At 39.9% G+C, this 23,006-nt stretch overlaps 1 protein-coding gene across 3 annotated transcripts in view; it reads left to right on the forward strand.

Annotated features, from left to right (window-relative positions):
* Positions 1–23,006, forward strand: part of STIM1 (stromal interaction molecule 1) — a 194,594-nt gene that overhangs the window by 140,966 nt on the left and 30,622 nt on the right. For all 3 annotated transcript variants that reach the window (XM_082844565.1, XM_082844566.1, XM_082844567.1), the window contains 2 exons: positions 18,527–18,638; positions 21,248–21,363. In XM_082844565.1, the coding sequence (XP_082700691.1) occupies positions 18,527–18,638; positions 21,248–21,363 (228 nt within the window). The remainder of the gene's footprint in view (positions 1–18,526; positions 18,639–21,247; positions 21,364–23,006) is intronic.

Genomic DNA, 23,006 nt, shown 5'->3' on the forward strand with positions numbered 1-23,006 from the left:
CTGCTTCATCTCCAGAGACAGGGAGCTTGCTGGCCTTTTGAGGCAGCCCCTTTCTTCTGAAGCTCTCCACTTGGTCCTGGCTCTGCTGAGTCCTAGATGATGCAAAGGTTGGGTCGAAGTGCAGTTGAACTCTCCCGAGTCTTCTCTTCCAGGTTAAATAGCCCTAGTTCTTTGAAGAAAACATTTTTTTCCAGCCTCCTCTTCATCTTGGTCTCCTGCATATGGACACTTTTGTTAATGTATTTCTTAGATCATGGCTCCTACAGTTGGACGCAGACCCCCAGGTGTGGTTTGATCAGCACAGATCCGAGCAGGACCATCCGCTTCTCAGTTCTGGACCCTGTGTGTCTGTTAATGCAGTCTGATTAGATACTGGTACCCTCAGCAGTCAAATCACTCTGCTGACTCATGTTGAACTTATTAAATTAAAACTTTAGCGCTTCCCTGGTGGCGCAGTGGTTGAGAGTCTGCCTGCCGATGCAGGGAACACGGGTTCGTGCCCTGGTCTGGGAAGATCCCACATGCCGCGGAGCGGCTGGACCCGTGAGCCACGGCCGCTGAGCCTGCGCGTCTGGAGCCTGTGCTCCGCAACGGGAGAGGCCACGACAGTGAGAGGCCCGCGTATGCAAAAAAAAAAAAAAAAAAAAAAAAAAAAAATTAAAACTTTAGCTCTTTAGATCTTTTTCATGTGTAAGACTGCTAAACCATGATTACCTTTTTTTTTTTTTTTTTTTCTCCTAGAGCATTTGCTTCAGAATTCTGAGTGAAAGAGCATGTCTAATTGTATGAGGCTTGACAGGGAAGGAAAAAACAGTGCCTTAGCCTCCTTTCCATTTGTGTCTATGGCTAGAGCTTCCTTTGATACTAATAAGAATGGAAGCAGTCTCTCCCCTGGGTCTCTTAGGGTATGTCTTGATGCTAAGAAGAGTTAAAAATAAGTGACCACCAGCATTCCTGGTTTTTCAGATGAGGAACCTTAGGCCTAAATTTATTTATTTATTTATTTATTTAATTAAAAAAAATTTTTTTAACATCTTTATTGGAGTATAATTACTTTACAATGATGTGTTAGTTTCTGCTTTATAACAAAGTGAATCAGCTATACATATACATATATCCCCATATCTCCTCCCTCAGGCCTAAATTTATAAAGTTACTTGTTCATTGTATTTAGTAAATAGTGGAGCCAGGACTGAGACCTGGACCTTCTGCTCTCTAGGCCAGTGCTTTTCCTTGCCACCGTGGTTGAAAGCACTGGTCTGGTTGTAGAGAAGACCAGTTTTGGTAGGAATGAGGCAGTTTCTATTTTTGTTTAAATTCTTACCTAGGGGGCTTCCTTGGTGGCATAGTGGTTAAGAATCTGCCTGCCAGTGCAGGGGACACAGGTTCGAGCCCTGGTCCGGTAAGATCCCACATGCTGCGGAGCAATTAAACCTGTGCGCCACAACTACTGAGCCTGCGTGCCACAACTACTGAAACCCGTGTGCCTAGAGCCCATGCTACACAGCAAGAGAAGCCACCACAGTGAGAAGCCTGAACACTGCAAGGAAGAGTAGCCCCTACTTGCCACAACTAGAGAAAGCCCGCGTGCAGGAATGAAGACCCAGTGCAGCCAAAAATAAATAAATTAAAAAAGAAAATTCTTACCTAGGATTATGGAATTTCAGTTCTGGAAGGGATCATCTATAATATAGATGGAGAACATTAGATTTAAACAGGAAGACCTGGATTTTTAAAAAATATTTTATTTATTTATTTGGCTGCTCTGGGTCTTAGTTGTGGTATGCAGTATCTTTGTTGCCACTTGTGGGATCTTCATTGTGGCATGTGGGCTCTTTAGTTGAGGCATGCAGGATCTTTTAGTTGCGGCATGTGGGATCTAGTTCTCTGACCAGGCCGAACCTGTACCCCCTGCACTGGAAACATGGAGTCCTAATCAGTGGACTACCAGGGAAGTCCCAGGAAGACCTGGATTCTAATCCTGGTTGTAGGATGGACAGGCTGATGCTTGTTAACTCTGTTTTTAATCAATTTAGAAGAAGCATAATTTAGCTATATAGATAGCTTTCTGGAAATTGTTATCCTTGTGGGGGCTTTTGTTTAATAAGCTCCTGAGCAACTCAGGCTGTCTACTGATGAGAGATCAAGCACAGAAATGATCTTTGGAATGATACCAGCACTGCCAGGAAAAATCTTCTAACAGTACTATTTAATTTTAGTTTTCTTCTTTTTCTGTAATAACTTGAGGCCATGGCGCCTGGGTTTTAAGAGAGGGTGTCAAAAGTCGGAACTTAGAATGAAAGATGGCAGGGAGAGCATTCCTGACCTTCTCTGAAAGCCAAAGAGAAGTAGCTGGGAAGAGAAAGTGACCAAGAGAGGGCAGAAACAGAGGGATTAAATCATAGTATTAGAAAACAGCTCAAGACAATTTTCTGGTAAGAACTTTATTTCTGGACTCAGCAACTAATCGGAACACTACCAAGCATGTTCTAAATGACAGGAAGATGGAAGACAATGGAGTGAGTTTTGCAGAGTTGGTACCCGTTACTGATGAGCAGAGAAAAACATTTCAATGCACAGTGATGTAGCTCATAGCTAAGCTAGAAGTGATATATATGTACCATTTTAAGATTTGCTCACCATGTGTCATGCCTGATGGTTTGACAAACTAAAAGTGAGAATCTTCTTGTGTACTATTTCTCCCAACAGTTTGTTTCATTCCAAGTAAGGCCTCTAATCTCTCTGGAGTTATGATTTTCAGAGCTACAAAAAACATGTACTATTCTGTCACTGGCTCAAACTGGCTGGCCTGAGTTTTTCTAGATGATGTAGATATCAGCAGTGGTCATTTGTATTCAGAACATTAGCTGACTAATGCCAGTACCATCTATGTGATTAATGTTGTTAACATTTTCTGACTAATGTTGGGGCCAGCCTTTTCTCTGTGTTATTTAGATTTAAGCAGAAAAGCCTGATAATCTCTACATTAGCCAGCTCTGGACTTTAATGATAAAAACAACAACAACAACTACAAAACTACTCTAATGTTTATATCGTATTTAATATGTGCTAGGCAGTGTTCTGAGTGCTTTACAAATATTAACTCTTATTTCTTACAAAAACCTTATGAAGTTTAAATATTACGATTGTCTCCATTTACAGATGAGGAAGATGAAGCAGAAAGAGAGTGATTAAGTGAAATAATGTAATGCAATTTTGTCACTAACTATCCAGGGTTAGTGCAGACTTCATAAGAAAAGGACACAATACCTAACAAGAATACTGTCACTTCAGACACCAAACTAGCCATAAGCTCTGGGTGTTCCTAGACCACCTGTGCTCTGACCAACTGGCTACAAAATCAGGGGTTCCCACAATCCCCTCAGGTTTAATAATTTACTAAATAACTCTTAGGATTCAGGGAAGTGCTATGCTTATGACTACAATTTCATTATAAAGGATAAAAATTAGGACCAGCAAAAAGAAGACACCCATATGGAAAAGCCTTGTAGGGTCCTGAATGTGGAGCTTCTGTGTCCTCTCCCCATGGAATCAGGACATATTGCCCTCCTGGCACATCAGTCATCAATGCAACCGTGAAGTTCAACCAAGCCTCATTGTCCAGAGTTTTCATTGGGGTTTCCTATAACTTAGGCATGATTGACTGACCACATGATTGAACTCAATCACCAGCCTTCTATTCCTCCCCAAAGGCTGGGCTGATATCACCTGGCTCAAAGCCCCAGTCCTCTAGTCACATGGTTGATCTTTCTGGTGACCAGCCCCCATCCAGAGTCATCTCATTAGCATGAACTCAAGTGTGACCCAAGGGCCTACCATGAATAACAAAGATACTCCTATAATCAGGGAAATTGACCTAAAGATAAAAACCAGCCAAATTCTTTATTATACAAAATTAAGTCATTAAGTAAGGAAGAGCTGAACTAGTAGAGCTGAGGAAGAGTTGAGAACAAGGGCAACTCCAGGGATCCCAGCATCAGGGACTACGGGATTGGCCTCTTCTAATTAGTAACTCTCATATGTCTCGGCTACATTCATTCTTCATCTCTGTCTTTGCTCAAGAATCAGATACAGTGGAGGGAGAATCAGATTGGCATAGTTTGGATCACAGACTTATGTAGGGTAGTAATAGTGAGAGAAGAGAGTATGTGTGTGTGGCAAGAGTTGGAGGGTGCTGCAAATTCTAATCTCTCTAAGATCCTTGAGGTAGGGAGAGTAGCAGTTCTTTTTTTTTTTTTGCGGTACATGTGCCTCTCACTATTGTGGCCTCTTGCGGAGCACAGGCTCCGGATGGCTCATGGGCCTAGTCGCTCCACGGCATGTGGGATCTTCCCAGACCGGGGCACGAACCCGTGTCCTCTGCATCGGTAGGCGGATTCTCAACCACTGTGCCACCAGGGAAGCCCAGAGTAGCAGTTCTTTAACAGAAGAGATGCCAGGTGAATTTTGTAGAATCTTTGAGCAGTAGAATTGTTGTTTGTATGTTTGAGCCAATGGAAACAGTAACTATGCCCTTTGTAGTGAAGGGTGGTGGGAGGCATTGACCTAAGAGGATTCCCTTCTAAAGCATGGCTTCCATTTTCTAAACAAAGTGCAGTGTTACTGTTTCTTCTCCCTTTTCGTGGACATGAGATTTAAAAAGATGTTGTCTGCCAAACAAAGCATATTTCTTAATAATTTCTTTACCCATTTTTATGGATCAAAGTTACCTTAACCATCAATTTTGATTCTAACTAAAGAGTATGATTCCAGCTAAAAGCAAAATAACCTGGTATTCTAGTGTCACTCTGAACTTTGTCTTGAGAAGATGTTTTTGTTTTTTTAAAAAATAAATTTATTTATTTATTTTTGGCTGCATTGGGTCTTTGTTGCTGCACATGGGCTTTCTCTAGTTGTGGTGAGCAGGGGCTACTCTTCGTTGCGGTGTGCAGGCTTCTCATTGCAGTGGCTTCTCTTGTTGCGGGGCATGGGCTCTAGGCGCATGGGCTCAGTACTTGTGGCACACAGGCTTAGTTGCTCTGCAGCATGTGGGATCTTCCCAGACCAGGGATTGAACCCATGTCCCCTGCATTGGCAGGCAGGTTCTTAACCACTGCACCACCAGGGAAATCCCGAGAAGATGTTTGTTTTCTACTAGGCTTTTGGAAATAAGAAAATAAGCTGACAGATCTCCTATTCAGTCTGTTTGTTTGTAGGACAGGATTTTTTATTGGAGCAGTAGAGCAGTACTGGAGAACCAGGAGGGTTTTAGGGAGAAAACTCAGCAGAACTGGCCTCTCTGTTGACATAACACAGGGAGCCAGGTGGCATTGGACTTTTGTATAAACCATTTCAAAAGTCAGATCAATATAAAAGAGTTGGCATCCCCTTTTTGCTTTTATATAAACCTGACGAGAGATCTATTTGTTCTGTTCTTTTAGCTATTTAAAAATTACTTTGCTAAGTGAATCTTCAAGTCATTTAGTTAAATTCCTCAACCATAGTTGTTTGTTGCTATATTTTTTGGGGAAAAGGTACAACTGGCTTTTTCTTTCTCTTACATTCTTTCAGGTATAAATATAAAATTACCATGATGTGTTAAATCATTACATCAATGCTGGTTGTTTTTTGTTATCTGAAGAAAATGAACTTATCACAGTCATTTTCTATTTATATTACATAGCTATTTGAGGGTAAAATGTCTTACTTGTATCCACATTTAATAAAGGAAACTGAGCATCTCTTACCTATTTCTGTTCCCAAGTCCTGAGGATTCTACCTCTTTAATATATTTTATGTGCATCTCCTATGATACTGTTTTAGCTCAACTTCCTCTTTTGAAAGAGATTTATTGAGTTGTAATTGACAATAAAATAAGGTATAAATATTTAAAATGTACAATTTTCAAAGTTCTGACACATGTATACAACTGTGAAACCATCACCACAATCAAGATAGTGAATATTTTCATCACCCCTACAATTTTTCTTACAGCCTTTTGTGATCTCTCCCCTCCTACCTCTCAGACAACTACTGATCTTTCAGCTGCTATAGGCGTGTTTGCATTTTAGAATTTTATATACATGGAATCATATAATATACACTTAAAAAATTGGCTTCTTTCACTTAGCATAATTATTTTGAGATTTAGTCATATTGTTGCATATATAAATATTTTATTTATTTTTATTGCTGAGTAGTAGTCCATTGTCTAAATATACCACAGTTTATCCATCACCTGCTGATAGACATTTGAGTTATTTCCAGTTTTTGGTTATTACAAATAAAGCTTCTATGAACATTCATGTAGAAGTCTTTCTATGGGCACATATTTTCTTTTCTCTTAGGTAAATATCTAGTAATGGAATGGCTAGATCACATGGTAGGTATATATTTTTAAAAAACTGTTGGACCGTCTTCAAAGTAGTTGTATCATTTTACATTCCCAGCAGCAGTGTATGACTTTCAGTGCTTGCACATCCTTACCAGCACTTGGTATGGTCTTTTAAATTTTAGCTATGCTAATAGTGTAGTGTTATTACATAGTGGTTTTATTTTGCATTTAGCTGATGACTAATGATGTTGGGCATCTTTTCATGTGCTTTAACTGCCATTCATATATCTTTTTTGGTGGATTATCTGTCCAAATCTTATGTCTTTTTAAAAATTGGGTTGTTTGTTTTCTTATTGTTGAGTTTTTAGAGTCCTGTATATATTCTGGATATAAATCCTTTATGAGACGTATGCTTTGCAAAGATTTTCTCTCAGTCTATGGCTTATCATCCTCTTTTCAGTGTCTTCTAAAGAACAGAAAGTTTTAATTTTTCTGAAGTCCAGTTTATCAATTTGTTCTTTTATGGATCATGCTTTTGGTATCACGTATAAGGAATCTTTGCCTAACCCAAGCTTACACAAACATTTTCTCCTACCTTTCCTTCTAGAAGTTTTATAGTTTTAGGTTTTACATTTAGGCCTATGATCTGTTTTGTATTAATTTTTGTATATGGTGTTAAGTATGGATTTTAGTTCTTTTTTGTGCTTGTGGATGTCCCAATTGTTCTAGAATCATTTGTTGAAAATTCTATCCTTTCTCCACTGCATTGCCTTGCACCTTCTGTCAAAAATCAGTTGTCCATATAAACATGGGTTTATTTATGAACTCTCTATTCTGCTCTACTGATCTATTTGTCTGTCTTTATGTCAATGCCATGCTATTTTGATTACAATAGCCTTATAGTAATTCTTTCAGTCAGACAGTATTAGCCCTCCAACTTTGTTTTTCTTTTTCAAAGTTGTTTTGGCTGTTTGTCCTTGAACCAGCTTGTCAATTTCTACAAAAAACCCTACTGGGATTTTGACTGAGATTGCATCAGATCTATAGATTAGTTTGAGAGAGCTGACATCTTAACAATATTTAGTTTTCTGACCTATGGACAAAGTATATCTCTCCATTTATTCAGGAGATAACACCTTCAGCAATGTTTTGTAGTTTTCAGGATACAGGTCTTTCATATATTTTGTCATATTTGTTTCTAAGCATTTCATAGGTTTTGTTCCTATTGTAAATAGTATTTTTTAAATTGTGGTAAAATATACATAACATACATTTTACTATTAAATGGTATTAAAAATTTAATTCCTGATTGTTTCTTTATATAGAAATATAATTGAGTTTATATATTGATCTTGTATTCTGCAACATTGCTAAACTCACTTATCAGTAGGATACCATCAGATTTTCAAATTAGACAATCATGTCTGCTGGTAAAGAAAGTTTAACTTTTTCTTTTCCAACCTGGATGCCTTTAAAAAATCTTTTTCTTATTTGATTGCCCTAGTTAGTATCACCAGTACAGTGTTGAAGAGAAGCGGTAAGAGCAGACATCTTCGTCTTCTTTCTGATATTAAAGGGAAAGCATTCAGTCTTTCGCCATTAAATATAACATTCGCTGTGGGTTTTTTTGTTTATTTGTCTGTTTGTCTTTGTAAAAGACCTTTGTTACATCAAGGAAGCTACCTTTTATTCCTAGTTTTCTGAGAGCTTTGATCAGAAATGCATGTTGGATTTTATCAAATGAGTTTTCTGTGTCTTTTGAGATGATTGCCTGGTTTTTCTATTTTTGTTTGCTAATGTGATAAATTATATTGACTGATTTTTCCATGTTAAACTAACTTCATTCTTGGGATAAACCCCACTTGGTCATCTTCTTAATATATAGTTGGATTTTACTTTTTAAAAATTTTATTTTTCTATTAAAATGTTTAAATGGAAGTATAGTTGATTTACAGTATTATATTAGTTTCAGGTGTACAGCATGGTGATTTAGTATTTTTTACAGATTGTACTCCATTAAAAGTTATTACAAGGTAATGGCCATGGTTCCCTGAGCTATACAATATATCCTTGTTGCTTATCTATTTTATACATAGAAGTTTGTATCTCTTAATCCCACATCCCTAATTTTCCCCTTCCTCCCCTTCCCTCTTCCATTTGGTAACCACTAGTTTGTTTTCTGTATTTCCTATTTGCTAAAACTTTGTTTCAAACTTGTGCACCTTTGTTAGTGAAGGATATTGGTTTGTCATTTTCTTTTCTTGAAATATCTTTGTTTTTGGTATCAGGATAATGCTGGCCTCATAGAATGCGTTGGGAAGTATTCCTCTTCAATTTTTTCAGAAGACTTCATACAGAATTGTTATATTTTTCCTTGAATATTTGGGAGAATTCACCAGTAAAGCTGTTTGAGCCTGGTGTTTTCCTTTGTGGGACGGGTTTTTTTTTTTTTTTTTTTTTCCCTACAGTATCAATTTCTTTAATAGGTATAGGTTATTTACTTCTTCTCTAGTGAGCTTTTGTAGTTTGTGTCTTCAAGGAATTTGTCCATTACATTAAGTTGTCAAATTTACTGGCATACATTTGCTCATAACATTCCCTTATTCTTATAATATGCCTTAAATCTGTAATGATGTATCATTCCTGATGTTGGTAATTTGTGACTTCTCTCTTTTTTTTACTGATCTTGTTAGATTTTATTAATTTTATTGATCTTCTCAAAGAATCAGTATTTGGTTTCAAGAATTTTCTCTATTGTTGTTTATTTCATTGACTTTTACTTTGAACTTTATTTCCTCTGATTACTTAGGGTTTAATTTGCTCTTTTTTTCTAGTTCGTTAAGGTGGAAGCTAAGGATATTGATTCAAGACCTTTCTTTTTTTTTCTAATATAGGCGTTCAGTGCTATAAATTTCCTCTAGGTCCTGCTTTAGCAGCATTTCACAAATTCTAGTGTGTTGTAGTTTTTTGCTTTTTTCCAACTGATTTATTCATAGCATAGACAGAGTGAAAATATCTAAAATGAAAACGCAACTGATGGTAAATGCTTATTTTCACCTTTTTGGGGGGCCTGATATAGTCTTTAATAACTTAGCATCCCTTAATGTGTTCCAACTTGAGGGATTATTTTTGCCCTAGAAATGCATACCTCTGAAATCTGTCTTATACCTTAGTATTGGCTCTTCACTATCTTAGATGATGTGTTTTGTTTTTATTTTCATTCAGCTTAAAATACTTTGTTTCCTTTTTGATATCTTCTTTGATTCATGAATTATTGAGAAGCAAGTTATTTAGTTTCCAAATATTGGGGATTTTTTTAGAGATTTTTCTGTTATTGATTTGCATTTCAAATCCATTGTGGTCTGAGGACATACTTTATATTTAATATTTTTAAAATATTTTAAGACTTCTTAAAAAATGTACCTGAACATGATCTATCTTGGTAAATGTTCCATGTGCCCTTGGCATTTGTTGGGTAGAGTGTTCTGTAAAATTCAGTCTGGCCATGTTGGTTTATGGTTTTTCAAGTCTACTATATCTTTGCTGATTTTCTGCCTACTTGTTCTATCAATTAATGAGAGAGGAGTATTTTAATTTCCAACTATAATTGTGGATTTACCTGTTTATTGCAATTAATTCTGTGAGTCTTTGCTTCATTTTGAAAGTCTGTTAACTAGGTGCATACAGATCTAGGATTATTATGTCTTCTTGATGAACTGACCTCTTTATTATTATGAAATGACCTTCTTTATCCCTGGTAATATACTTTGCCTTGAAATCTACTTTGATATTAATATAGCGTTCTTTTGAGAATTGTTAGTTTGGTGTATCTTTTTCCATCTATTTTTTACCTATTTGTGCTTTTCTATTTAAAGTGCATTTCTTATAGACAGCATATGGTTGAGCCCAATTTTTTTTTTTTTGCAATAAGACAGTCTCTGCCTTTTCATTGGGGTGTTTAAACCATTTACATTGAATATGTTTATTAATATGGTTAGATCTGAGTCCATCATCTTGCTGTTCATTTCCTGTTTTTCCCATCTGTTCTTCGTTCACTCTTCCTTATTTTCTACCCTCTTTTGGATTAATGAGTATTTTTTATAATTCCAGTTTATCTTCTTTGTTGGCTTAACTTTTTGCTTTGTCATTTTAGTGGTTGTTTTAGGAGGTAAAATACACATCTTTAACTTATCACAGTCTATTTTCAAGAGATAATAGTACCTCTTGCCACATATAGTATAAGAACCTCCCAACAGTGTATTTCCATTTCTGCCCTCTCAACCTTAGTTTCACTCTCTGTACAGTGGCCTGGAAATTTTCTCACAGCCATAAGCTGGGGCAGTTGTATGATTTGCCTCATTTGTTTACCAGCTCTCAAGATCACTGTCCATTGTAGGCTGATGTCCAGTGTCTTGAAAACCATTGTTTCATATGTTTTGTCTTTTTTTTTTTTTTTTTTTGGTTGTTTCATGAGGCAGGGTGAATTCCATCCCTGTTACTTCATCTTGGCCTGAAGCAGAAGTCTTAGTTTAATCATCTTTTGCTTTGCTTGAATGTTTTCATACTATTCTTCTTGGCCCAGTCTACCTCTACTGCAGTTTGTACTTTAGTTGGTTCCAGAGAGATCTTTCTAAAACAAATATCTGACCAAGTCTCTGCTTTTCAGTGGCTCCCCATTTCTTTTTTAAATAATGAAACAAACATGCTAAGACACCAAATTTCTGTGTGGAGTAAATATTACTAAATGGAACCTGGAGAAATAAATGTGTTGCTAAAAATTTTACAAGTAAATTCCTGCATAATCATATATAGTAACCATATATTATTTTGAAAAGATAAATATTGATTTTTCTATTGGTCAGGTAACTATTTGTATAGAACTAGCTTTTAATTTAAATCACAACTGCTGTCTCATTTGGAACTCAATAAAATATTGAAAGCTCAGTAGTTGTTGACAAAATTAATTATTACAGGGCTTCCCTGGTGGCGCAGTGGTCAAGAATCCGCCTGCCAGTGCAGGGGACACGGGTTCGAGCCCTGGTCCGGGAAGATCCCACATGCCGCAGAGCAACTAAGCCCGTGAGCCACAACTACTGAGCCTGTGCTCTAGAGCCCGTCAGCCACAACTGCTGAGCCTGTGTTCCACAACTGCCGAGCCCGTGTGCTGCAACTGCTGAAGCCTACGTGCCTGGAGCCCGTGCTCCATGACAAGAGAAGCCATCGCAATAAGAAGCCCACACAATGAAGAGTAGCCCCTGCTCACCACAACTAGAGAAAGCCCACTAGCAGCAACGAAGACCCAATGCAGCCAAAAATAAAATAAATAAATTTATTAAAAAAGATTAATTGTTACAGAAAATGCCACTGATTTTTTCATGTTTATCTATGAGATGTTAGTCAGATGCATTGACATTAACCCACTTGTAATCTCAAAATGAATTACCTCATTTAGGAAAAAAAGATCAATATGTACATATATGTAAAAATCTGGTTGTCTTCTCTTATATTCTGAGAATTTCTTAATATTTTCATGCTGTCATTCCTTACTCACCTCTGTAGTATTGGCCTCAGTAGGTACTGTTTCTCTCTTCCAATTTGTGCAAACATGCCTGCAAAAAAACAAAACAAAAAAATTAACTGAGTACCTTCTACATACCAGGCATTGTGCCAGATTACTTTAACATACCAGGCTCAGGCTCGTTTCTGTGCTCCACTTATTTTCATATTTTCTATCACTGTTTATCACACATCCTTCTCTGTACCTGCACTGATTTATCTGCAGTTATTACGATATGCCATTCTCTTTCATCCTTTGATGCTTTCTCATATAGTGTTCCCTCTGTCTTCCTTTGTTGATCTGGTTAAATCCTACTTGATAATTAAGACTCAATTTCAGTATACCCTTTTTAGGAAATCTTCCCTGAAAACCACAGGCTAGGTTAGGAGCCTTCTGTGTTCCCACAGCCTCTTACATTTATCTCATCACAGCACTTAGCACACTAATTGCAACTATCTGTTCCCCTCCCTTTTTATTTCCCCACCAGACTGCTTGAGGGCAGTATCTTATATGATTCCATATCTTAACACATAGCCCAGGACCTGGCCCAGAGCAGGGATGTGGAAGACAGGAGTTTGTCCTTGGGTCTGCCATTGTGTGATGTTATATGAGTTGTTTGGCTCATTCAACATTCCAAACTCTAGGTTCCCTTACTACTCTGCAGCCATGATGCCAGTCTTTCTCTAATCTGGTCTCTGCTAGCCATGTAGCTTCTTTATAGGTGGTGTTCACTAGTGTGTCCTTTTGGGCTCTGAAGACTTGGTTTCTGCCAGGCAGCCTAGTGGGCCTATCACATGAGGCCTAAGTGAAAGGGCCAGATTCTTTTTGCAGTAATGGTTTAGGGCTTGGTATTGATACCATGTTAGAAAACTAACATAGTATCTGCCTTACTCTAGGCTCAGATGACAAACTGCTAGTGAGAGCCAGAGGGAAACCACTCAGAGAAAAACCACAGGTCTAGGCTGCAAACTATCTTTAGGGAGGGCCACTTTGGTAAGATTCTGTAGGTGTCTTGGAATGCTCTCTCTCCACAGTAGTCAGAGAAGAAGCTAGGTTTTGTGATGCATTTTCTGACTCTCTCTGGCAATCAGTCACTCCTTTCTCTGTGCCCTCACATCACCCCATACATCCCTCTTACCTAGCACTTATCACACTGTATTATACTCATTTAATTTCCTATATGTCTCCTTCTCTAGAAAAGAGCCCTGGATGATGGAGATCATCCAGATTGATCTCTGTAACCAACCAAGGATCTACTAGAGTAGAAGCCAGTGAAAGCTTAGTGAATGAAGGAGTGAATGAATGGTGATAATAATGGATAATATTTGTTTAGCACTTACTGTATGCTAGGAACTTCTCATATCTTCTTTACACTCTTATGATGTGAGAACTCTGATTCTCACCATTAGGTGACAGAATGAGGCACAGAAAGGTTAGGTAACTTGTCCATGATCTTACATCTAGTAAGTAGCAAATCTTGAATTCAATCCAAGTCACTTGGTTCCAAAGTCCAAATTCTTAACCATTGTGCTATATCTGACTGGCTGACCAAAAGACTGACCAAAGGCTGACCAAGTGACCAACTAACTGACTAACAGCTGTGTGAAAGAGAGGCAAAGAAGGTACTGGTAACTTTTCTGCCAGACATCGTTCTTTTGGGATGTGAGTTTGAAACTACAAAAGTGAGGGCTTTATTTGGAGGCACCACCAGTCCATTAGGGGAAAGACATACTGATTCAGGAGCCCATTTCTTACTGCTTATTCTTTCTCTGACAAGAAAAAGGATTGGCCAAGGCCAAGGATCTGTTCTGGCATATCCCTGGAGGTATCACTATAGCTCATGTGCTAGGAGTAGTACTTACTGTTCCATCTGCCTGGAATGCCCTTCCCCCAAGTATGCACATGGCTCATGACTTCATTTTATTTTCTCCTCAAATATCATCTCGTCAAAGAGGCCTTCCTTGATCTGGTCTGATATAGCACTACTCTTTATCCTCTTACCCTGCTTTATTTTTCTTCTTGTATTTATCACTACCCAACATACAATTATTTGTTGCAGTGTTTTAGTTTGTCTCTCTCTACCAGAATATAAACACTAGGAATCTGTGACTCTTTTGTGCACTGTTATATTCCTAGCTTCTAGAGCAGTGCCTGGCAAGTAGTAGGTACTCAATAAAAATTTCCCCCCAATGAATAAATGAATTTGGAGTTTTGGACCGACTGCTTTCAAGGCCTTTTATCATTTGGCCTCAGCAGTGCCTCACCCTCCTTGTCCCTATATATCACCCTTGGACTCCAGGCAGACGGGAGTCAGAGTTCTCTGAACAGGCCCCACACTTTATAGTTCTGTGTCTTTGCTCATGATTTTAAAATGGGCTCCAAAGAGTTTCAATAAGAGAAGAGGTAGAGCTGGGTTTTAAGGGTTAGTTGGTGTTTATCAGGCCAGGAAGAGGGAAGAGAGCTTTTCCAGAAACAGCAAAGACCTAGAAGTTTGAGAGCAATGTTCAAGGATAAATAAGTAAATAGTGCAAGATACTGATTCTAGAAGAAGACTGAGAAGCTAAAAGCTATAACAGAGGCAGCATGTAGTGTAAAGTTGCGAAGTTTGGGTCAATGGTTTCCAACTGTACAAGACAATCAATTGGGGTGCCCCAAGAGAATATAATAGCTTGTATTTATATTGCATTTATTTTTATCTCATTTAATTTTTATGTATGTTTTACAGTATACCTAATGTTAGTACATATATCTAATTTATAAACAGATATTCTTATATTGGCAATGTGTGCTCAAATTTTTTTTTACATGTAGATTATGTCATTAGAAAGGTTGGAGGCTACATAGTCAGTCACCTTGTGCATTTCTTTTATAAAGGACTATTTGTTGTGGAAAACTCCAGAGGTTGGCTTTCTCCGATTCTGTGTAGTACTGTTTGTCATTTTGCCCAGAGATGTAGTCTTTGCTGTCTCTAGGAGCAAAATGGACAGGCTTAGGGGGATGAGAGAATCATGACCTTAGAAAACTCTCTTTTGCTTGCATGTCCTCCTGGGGTTTGGTCGTGTGAGTCACTTGGAGTCTCTATCTGTACTAAGCTCCCCTGGTCAAATTCTGTCTCCTTTTACTGTCAGCCACAGCTCTCTGTACTTGCTGTTACCTTCTTCCTCACTTTGGCTCAGGGATTCTTCCCATTTTCTCTTTTGGAATGAGAAAGCAGAACAAGATTTTTAACTTTTAGATACTTGAACCTTAGGAACAAGGGGCCCTAATATCTCACCTTGACTGTTGAGTGAGATCTTCATGCTGGGACACAGGGTTGCTGTCTGACAAGGATGCAGCTCATCCTGGCTTACTTTGTTCAGACTGCAGTGACTCTGAGTGGTCAACACCATACTGCCAAGCCTTACCTAGGTAGGGCATCTGCCAGGTAACAGAATAATATGTGGAGCACAAAACCCAAAAAACAAGTGCCTTGAGGTTTGTCCTGACATGCTGAAGTCATCATCCTTTTCTGCAAAGCTTAGTTCTGTAGGGACTGACTATGTTCAGAGTCCATCCTTATTGGAGTGTAGTGGTCTCCTTACAGACCCTCTGCCTCACTTAGTGTAGTGTTTAGAGCAGTAGTTCTCAGTGGGGGGCAGTTTTGTTCCCCAGAGAACGTTTGGCAGTATCTGGAGATACTTTTGATTGCTATGACTGGCAGCATGCTACTGGCATCTGGTGGGTAGGTGTCAGGGCTATTGTTAAACATCCTGCAATGCATAGGACAGCCCCCAGCAACAAAGAATTAACCTGTCCAAAAGGTCAGTGCTGCAGAGACTGAGAAACCCCGGTCTAGAGTGACTTCTGTCTCCACTGCAGTGTAGGGCACAAGTGGAGGAGTTCCTGCATGCCAAGCGTTTATGCTCAGGCTTGTATCAGGTCGTCTTCCCCGTAGACAGAAGACCCTTGTGGCACCGCTGGCCTCAAGCCTTTCAAGCAACAATACGTGACGTGGCCTTTCTACTCCATACGCCATGCTGGGTGAGGCCAAGCTCCCTTGACAGTAGGGGCAGGAATGTGTTCTCTGCACTTTGCAGGCTAGCACTTGTCTGTCTGCCTCACATCTTGTGCCACTCTGCTAGGTGGTTACTAGAGCTAGGTGGTGCTAGAGTGTTACCTAACACTCTGGACTGTAGCAAGTGATCACGTTTATAATGTATGTGGAGATATATTCATTTTCAGGAATAAAAGGCCAGTCTATTCTACTTTCCATAACACTTCTTTAACCCCAGTTCTGTCATCCCTCCTTTCCTAAGCCCTAGGACTTGAGCATATCTCTTGGAAATTAATCTTTCTCTTCCCTCCAATGTATTCTAGTCTGGAAATTAGATATTCAACCAGGCAATGACTAAGCACTCACCGCCTAAGCCTCCGGGATCTTGTCTTCTAGGATGCAATCAATCTGAGTGCACTAGACCTGCCTCATTTCCTCTCCTGGAACCTTTCCTGTGCCTCTGCAAATGGTCTAATCTCCCTTCAAAGTCTCTTGGCTTCAGAACTTTCCTCCTGAGCTCCAGCAGCTTCTTGGGGACATGGAGAGATTAGAGCATTTTTGTCTTCTATTGTTTCATTCGGAATGTTTCTCTGAGTGTCTGCTTTGTACCGTGTGCTGGGCTCCCCTATGGGAGGTAGAAGGATGAAGGGTCAGAGCCCAGCCTTCCAACTTCTCTAGTTTATATGCGAGTGACAGAAACAACCTAAGATCTGAGGTGTGCCTACCAGAGGAATGCTGATTTTTGGACAAGCATTTCAGAAGTTAACCTCCACCTGAGCTGTATATTTGTCTAGGAGGATTGTGGCTGCTGTCTGGAGGCCCACATTCAGAACATTTCTGGAACTCCTCATTTAGGGTAGTTATTCTTTCAGTAAATTCTTATTGGTGCCACTGTATAAGAGGCACTATTTTAGCGACAAAGGGGTGAGCAAAAATGAATAGGATGTGGTCCCTGTCTTCAATGTCTCCTGACTATTAAGGAGAAATTAGAAAGCATTCTGATGAAGGACAGTTTTGGGGAAAGATATGTATCTTAAGAGAGGAGGGTGATAAATCTCACCATTTCATTCTGCTTCAAAACTTTTTTGGCTTCTTGCTGCTCACAGCGGTAGTTTTCAACTTGAGAAATGTACAGATTCCTTTTAAGGGAAATCATTTATCTTGGGCCTGCAAAGCTGGTTTTATTTAATGGTATTTAAATATGTAGAAACATAAAATGAGGTTTAAGTTGCTATATAAAATTTGTGTACAAATATAAACAAAAACACACTGATACATTAAATAAAAGCAAATTTCAAATCCAATAAAATGACATGTTTTTGCTGAAACCCAGTTGCTCCCACCCAAGGCTCTTTAAGTTCAGCATAGCTGTATTACTGGGTGCTGTATGGTGACTCAGTCCTCCCACCATTTTTCTCTACTCAAGCTCCTATGAAACTTTGATTTATATAATACATCATGATGTCATTTGACTTTTACTTGGCTTGAACATATTCCTTGCATGTTAAGTCCTCTTCTGTTCTTTTATTGTTGATTCTTGATAAAGTATGGAAATAAATTTGTTATATATGTGGCTAAATACCACAGAAATATTAAAATTATTTTACAAGGATTATTTTTATGGTTGTCCATTTAAAAAAATCACAGTCTTATAGTATTGAGGAAATGATTAGGTACAGTGATCCGTGTATGGTAATGACATGATTTACCATGTTGTGAATGATCACTGAGTAATTGTTTCAGTTAGAATTGGCTCCTGCTGTGACAGAAAATCTTTTTAATCTGATATAAGCAAAATGGGAAAATACTTTTTGCACAAAACTGAAAAATGTATGAATAGGGCTGTCTACAGGTGTGATCTCATTCAGGGCTTAAGTGATGTCATCTGGATCCATCACTCGGCTCAGACTTGCCTTAGTGTGAAGCTTTCCAGCAGCGTCAGGGAGGATATATGTATGTGTGTATGTGTGTGTGTCCATATATATATATCCTTTATATATATTATTTATATAAATTTTAAAATGTTATATACGTATTATATTTATGACATAATGGCTAGGGCAAGGGCTATTGACGCCAGACTGCTTGAGTCCAAAATTGGCTTTACCAATTCCTGGCTGGATAACTTTGGGAAAGTTACGTAACCTTTTTGTGTGTCAGTTTCTTCATCTGTAAAATAGGGATGAAGTAGAACATATCCTTCACATGGTAGTTGCAAAGATTAGTGAGCTAATATCTGTGACGTGCTTAGCACAGTACCTGTTATATAGTAAGTGCTATGTAAATGATGGCTTCTATTAATATCATTTGTTATTATTATATTGCAATAATATATAATATAATACTATATATAATGTAGTATATTATGTAATAATTAAGGATTATTTTATCCCAGATACCTGAATAGTGGAAGAACAAGTCCATCCCCTATAGGTCAAACAAAAAGTACTGTATGTATTCCTTTCATACTTGGGATTTTATGGGAGAGAGATCTGTTAAACACGTAGACATGTGGTGAATGTTAAGGTCGTGGAGACTGTGACAGTAAGAACAAGCAGTGCTTGTGTTCTGGAGTCATGGCTTGGCTTATCTCTTCCCGCAGTATACAACTGGACCGTGGATGAGGTGGTGCAGTGGCTGATCACATATGTGGAGCTGCCTCAGTATGAGGAGACCTTCCGGAAGCTGCAGCTCAGTGGCCATGCCATGCCGAGGTCAGGAAGGGACTGGGTTCTCTCACTGGGGGTGCGGGGAATGGGCTGGGGTCGGCTTGCCCTCACGTTGCTCTCACCTGTTAACTGAAGTTTCACCCCTTTCAGGGCAGGATCTGTAGACTTCTCACATTTACTGTGCACTTGCTAGAAAGCATATGGACACTCCACATCTATTCTCTTACTTAATAGTTCTGTCAATCCTGGGACTAGTACTAATAGCTACCATTTATTGAGTGCTTAGTGTATGCCAGGCACTCTACTCAACACTTTATGTACAGTATCTCATTTAATTCTTACATCAATCCTGTAAGGTAGGTATTATTGTATCTAGATGATGAACCTGGCCTAGTAACTTTTCCAAGGTCACATGGCTAGTTAGAGGCAAAACTGCGATTTGAACCTAGATCTGGGTAGACTTCAAAGCCTGTGTTTTTTCTCTTTTTCTTTTGCTGTCCCCCCAGCAGTTGCCTCTTTCATTGCCCAGGGGACTCGGGGCTCTTTTAACCTTCCCGGAACTATCCATCAGCAGTTTATCTGCTCTAAAGAACCGGTGCAGAGGTGGGGGCTGACTACCATTGGCCCCAGTCTCCTCTCTGGAATGACTCTTCCAACAGCTGTTATGCCCTAGCTCTGCCTCCCTTTCAGGCACAATGTACTAGGACTTGGGGTGGGTGTGGGGAGGGGATGGAATACTGCTTGGACTTCTTGTTATGTCAAACTAGCGCCATATGTCATTCAGTCATTAATCCATTCACTTATTCATTCACCCAGTATTTACTGGGTACCTGCTCTGGGCCAAGCACTTGTGCTGGGTGCTGGGGATAAAGATGACAACAACCTGCCCTTGCCCTCAAAGGGCTTACTGTCTGGTAAGTGCTGATTATGTATAATCTGTCATCTTATTATGTAGGTGCATCTGGTTATGAGCTTCAGCAAAGGGGAAAGGGGAAGGGGAAGCTGTTGGAATGCCCACACATCGCAGCCTCCAGCCACAGGGCTACCGGGTGCTGCTGTCCAGGCCTAGCTGAGCTGGCTGGTCCCTCCTCTGCTGCCTGCAGCCTCTTATTCACAGCTTCTCCCTACTCTGAGAGAGTAATAATCTTAATGTCTGTACATCCTTTATAGGGTACTTTCCTACCTATTATTTCAGTTGATTCTCACAATTCTGGGAGGAAGGAATTATTATCCCAACTTTCGGGCAAGCAAACTGAACTTCAGATATTTTATGATTTTTCAGAGCTGGTAAGTGGCAGAGCTGGGATTTGAACTCAGGTCTGCCTGGTTCTAAGTGCTCTCCTTTTTTCACTGCACCTTCCTCTTGCCCCATGTAGTTTGAAAATAGGCTTCCTGGAAATACTCAGTTTAGTTCTATTTAACAAAACTTTACCAAGCACTTACCATGTGCCATGCTCTCTCCTGGGTCCTGAGGACAAAGAAATGCATTAGACGTCACATTTGCCTTGAGGAACTCCACGTTTAGTAGAAAAGACAGACAATTAAACAGATGATTGACCATGAAGCTCCAGGATTTAGGTTTCTTTCCCATGGAAATAGCAGTATTGCCTTGTGGATCCCTGGCCTATTCCATCTTGAAGAACGGCTATGGCTTGGATTAAAACTGTAAAACATAGGGCAAGAAGTTAGTTCTCAGGCAGTGCGCTCACTTGGCCATTCTGTGACTAGGATTAGATCCAAGACCAGACCCAGCCAGGCTGGGCATAGGGGTAGAGATAAACAAGCTGTGGTACCTTAGCGACAGCAGGAAGCATGGAGCATTCAGAGAGTAGGGTGTGGGGTAGAGTGTGGGCGCTTCTAGGCCCATCCCTAGGCAGCGTGGTATAATGCGACGGATCTAGCAGATTTGCGTTGTATCCTGCCTTTGCCACTTACTTGCTGCGTGACTTTGGGAAGTTACTTACCTCTAAGTCTCATTTTTCTTATCTGCAAAATGGAGCTAATAATAGAACTGGGTTCTTAAAGTGTGAGGACTAAGTGAGGTATTGTATCTAAAGTGTCAGAACAATATGAGATATACACAGCTGCTTATTAAATGTTAGCTCATTTCTCATTTCTTAGAAGTTCTAATGCAATGCTTGTTGCATTGCATTATAAGAAGACTAATGCAATGCTTGTTGTCATCAGATTTATATTTAATGACAATGTGTTAGGATTAGGATAATTCAGAGGTCCCTAGAATCGCTGGGTCATGTGGCATAACATTTTGACCTGGGCTGGACAGGCGAATGTGTTTGCAAATGGTGGGAGTATGGGGACAGGTATACAGTGGATAATCCCTGGAAGGAGAAGTACAACAGAAAATTTACAGTTGAGTGTGGGAATGGTTACAGATGGATAATCCTTTGAGAGTAGGATATTCAGGAGATGGTGGACATGGGGAGAAGGGTGAACAAATTCTTGGTGAATGTTATGTGTCCTGTTCACTGCTTGTTGAGATCCACTGGTACAGACTCTGTGTACTAGAGTGCAGAGGGGAGCAATTGCCAGGAGCTAGAAGTCATGGAAATGTTCCTGGGCGAGGTGGGTAGTCCTACCAGGATCCTTCCTGCTTTGCCGGCAGGGAACTGAGCCCCTACTCTTTGTCCCAACAGGCTCGCTGTAACCAACACCACCATGACAGGGACTGTGCTAAAGATGACAGACCGGAGCCATCGGCAGAAGCTGCAGCTGAAGGCCCTGGACACAGTGCTCTTTGGGCCTCCTCTCTGTGAGTCCTGTGGCAAGAAGGGCTGCTGATGTGCCATGGACCCGAAGGCAGTTGGAGTGGCTGGGTTGAGGTCCTGGGTCTGCCCTAAAGGGATAAAATGAATGTTCTAGAGAGGTACACAATGCTGCTGAGATCCAGGGGAGGGATAAAGAAGGCATCCTATAGAAGAGGTGGCGTGTGACCTCTGCCTTTAAAGATGGATAGGGTTTTATTCCATGGAGGTGGCAGGAGAGGGCATTCTAGGTGGAGGAAACAACCTGAGCAGGGATACAAACACTAAAATATGAATGGCATGCTCAGGTATAAAAAGTAACCCAAAAGGGGCTGAGTGCCATTTAGCTGTTCCTGCTCTCAGCTGTGGATATGCAGAGGGTATGAACTGATTGCTGGACATTTTGTGTCCTTGGACAGACAAACGGGATTAAGCAGGCTTTCACTGAATCAATAGAGACACACTCAGACCAAGGAAGTTTGGTCTCTTCAACCCAGGGTTAGTTGAGGGTATTAGGTGCTTCAACTCCTGAAGATCTGCGAGGTGGGAAGGGCCAACCTTGCCAACCTTTTTTTATTCTAAGTGAACCCAGCACAGAAGTAGCAAGATTTCTTAGAAAATTAGTCTTGACCAAACAGTCTCTTAGGGCCTACTCCCTGCCCTTTGGGAGCTGTTGGCATCAATTGAGGATGCCAGCAGCAGAATGCTATACAACCAAGAACCAGTCCAGAGAAGCAGCTGGCAGGCAGGGTCATGGGCAGTATAACATTTCCCTGTCCGTGCATTTGGCTTGACAAGTGCCCAAGCTGATGTCTCAATAGAGGTGGATGGGTCTGTACTTTCCGTGGTTTAAAAAAATTTTAATAGACTTTATTTAGTTAGTTAGTTATTTGGCCATGCGGCTTGTGGGATCTTAGTTCCCCAACCAGGGATCGAGCCCAGGCCCACAGCAGTGAAAGCCCGAGTCCTAACCACTGGACCACGAGGGAATTCCCTATTTTCATTTTTTTAATTTAAAAAAATTAAAAAAAATTTTTTTTAGCCACACTGCACAGTACCCTAGTTCCCCGACCAGGGATTGAACCCGTGCCCCATGCAGTGGAAGTGCAGAGTCTTAACCACTAGACCACCAGGGAAGTCCCTAGACTTTATTTTTTAGAGTAGCTTTAGGTTTACATCAGAATTGAGTGGAAGCTACAGAGATTTTCCATATACCTCCTGCCCGCATGCATGCACAGCCTCCCCCATTATCAGCATCCTCACCGCAGTGGTACACTGTAACAACTGCTGAACCTGCACTGACACAGCATTATCACCCAGAGTCTGTAGTTTACATTAAGGTTCACTCTTGGTGTTGTGCAGTCTGTGGATTTCGACAAATGTATAATGATGTGTATCCATCTGTGTGGTGTCATACAGAATGGTTTCACTGCCCTAAAGATCCTCTGTGCTCCACCTATTTACCCTGCTCTCCTCCTCAACCCCTGGCAATCACTGATTTTTTACTTCTCCATAGTTTTGCCTTTTCCAGAAGGTCTATATCTTTTGAAAACGTGAAACAGAGCAACATGGGAGAAGACCATTTCCATCTCCTTTGTTGCCCTGTTTTTGGTCCTAGGACACATTTTTTTCTTGTGATTCATTTATAAGT

This window comes from Leucopleurus acutus (assembly GCF_964270905.1).
Source record: "Leucopleurus acutus genome assembly, chromosome: 8".
Lineage (NCBI taxonomy): Eukaryota > Metazoa > Chordata > Mammalia > Artiodactyla > Delphinidae > Leucopleurus > Leucopleurus acutus.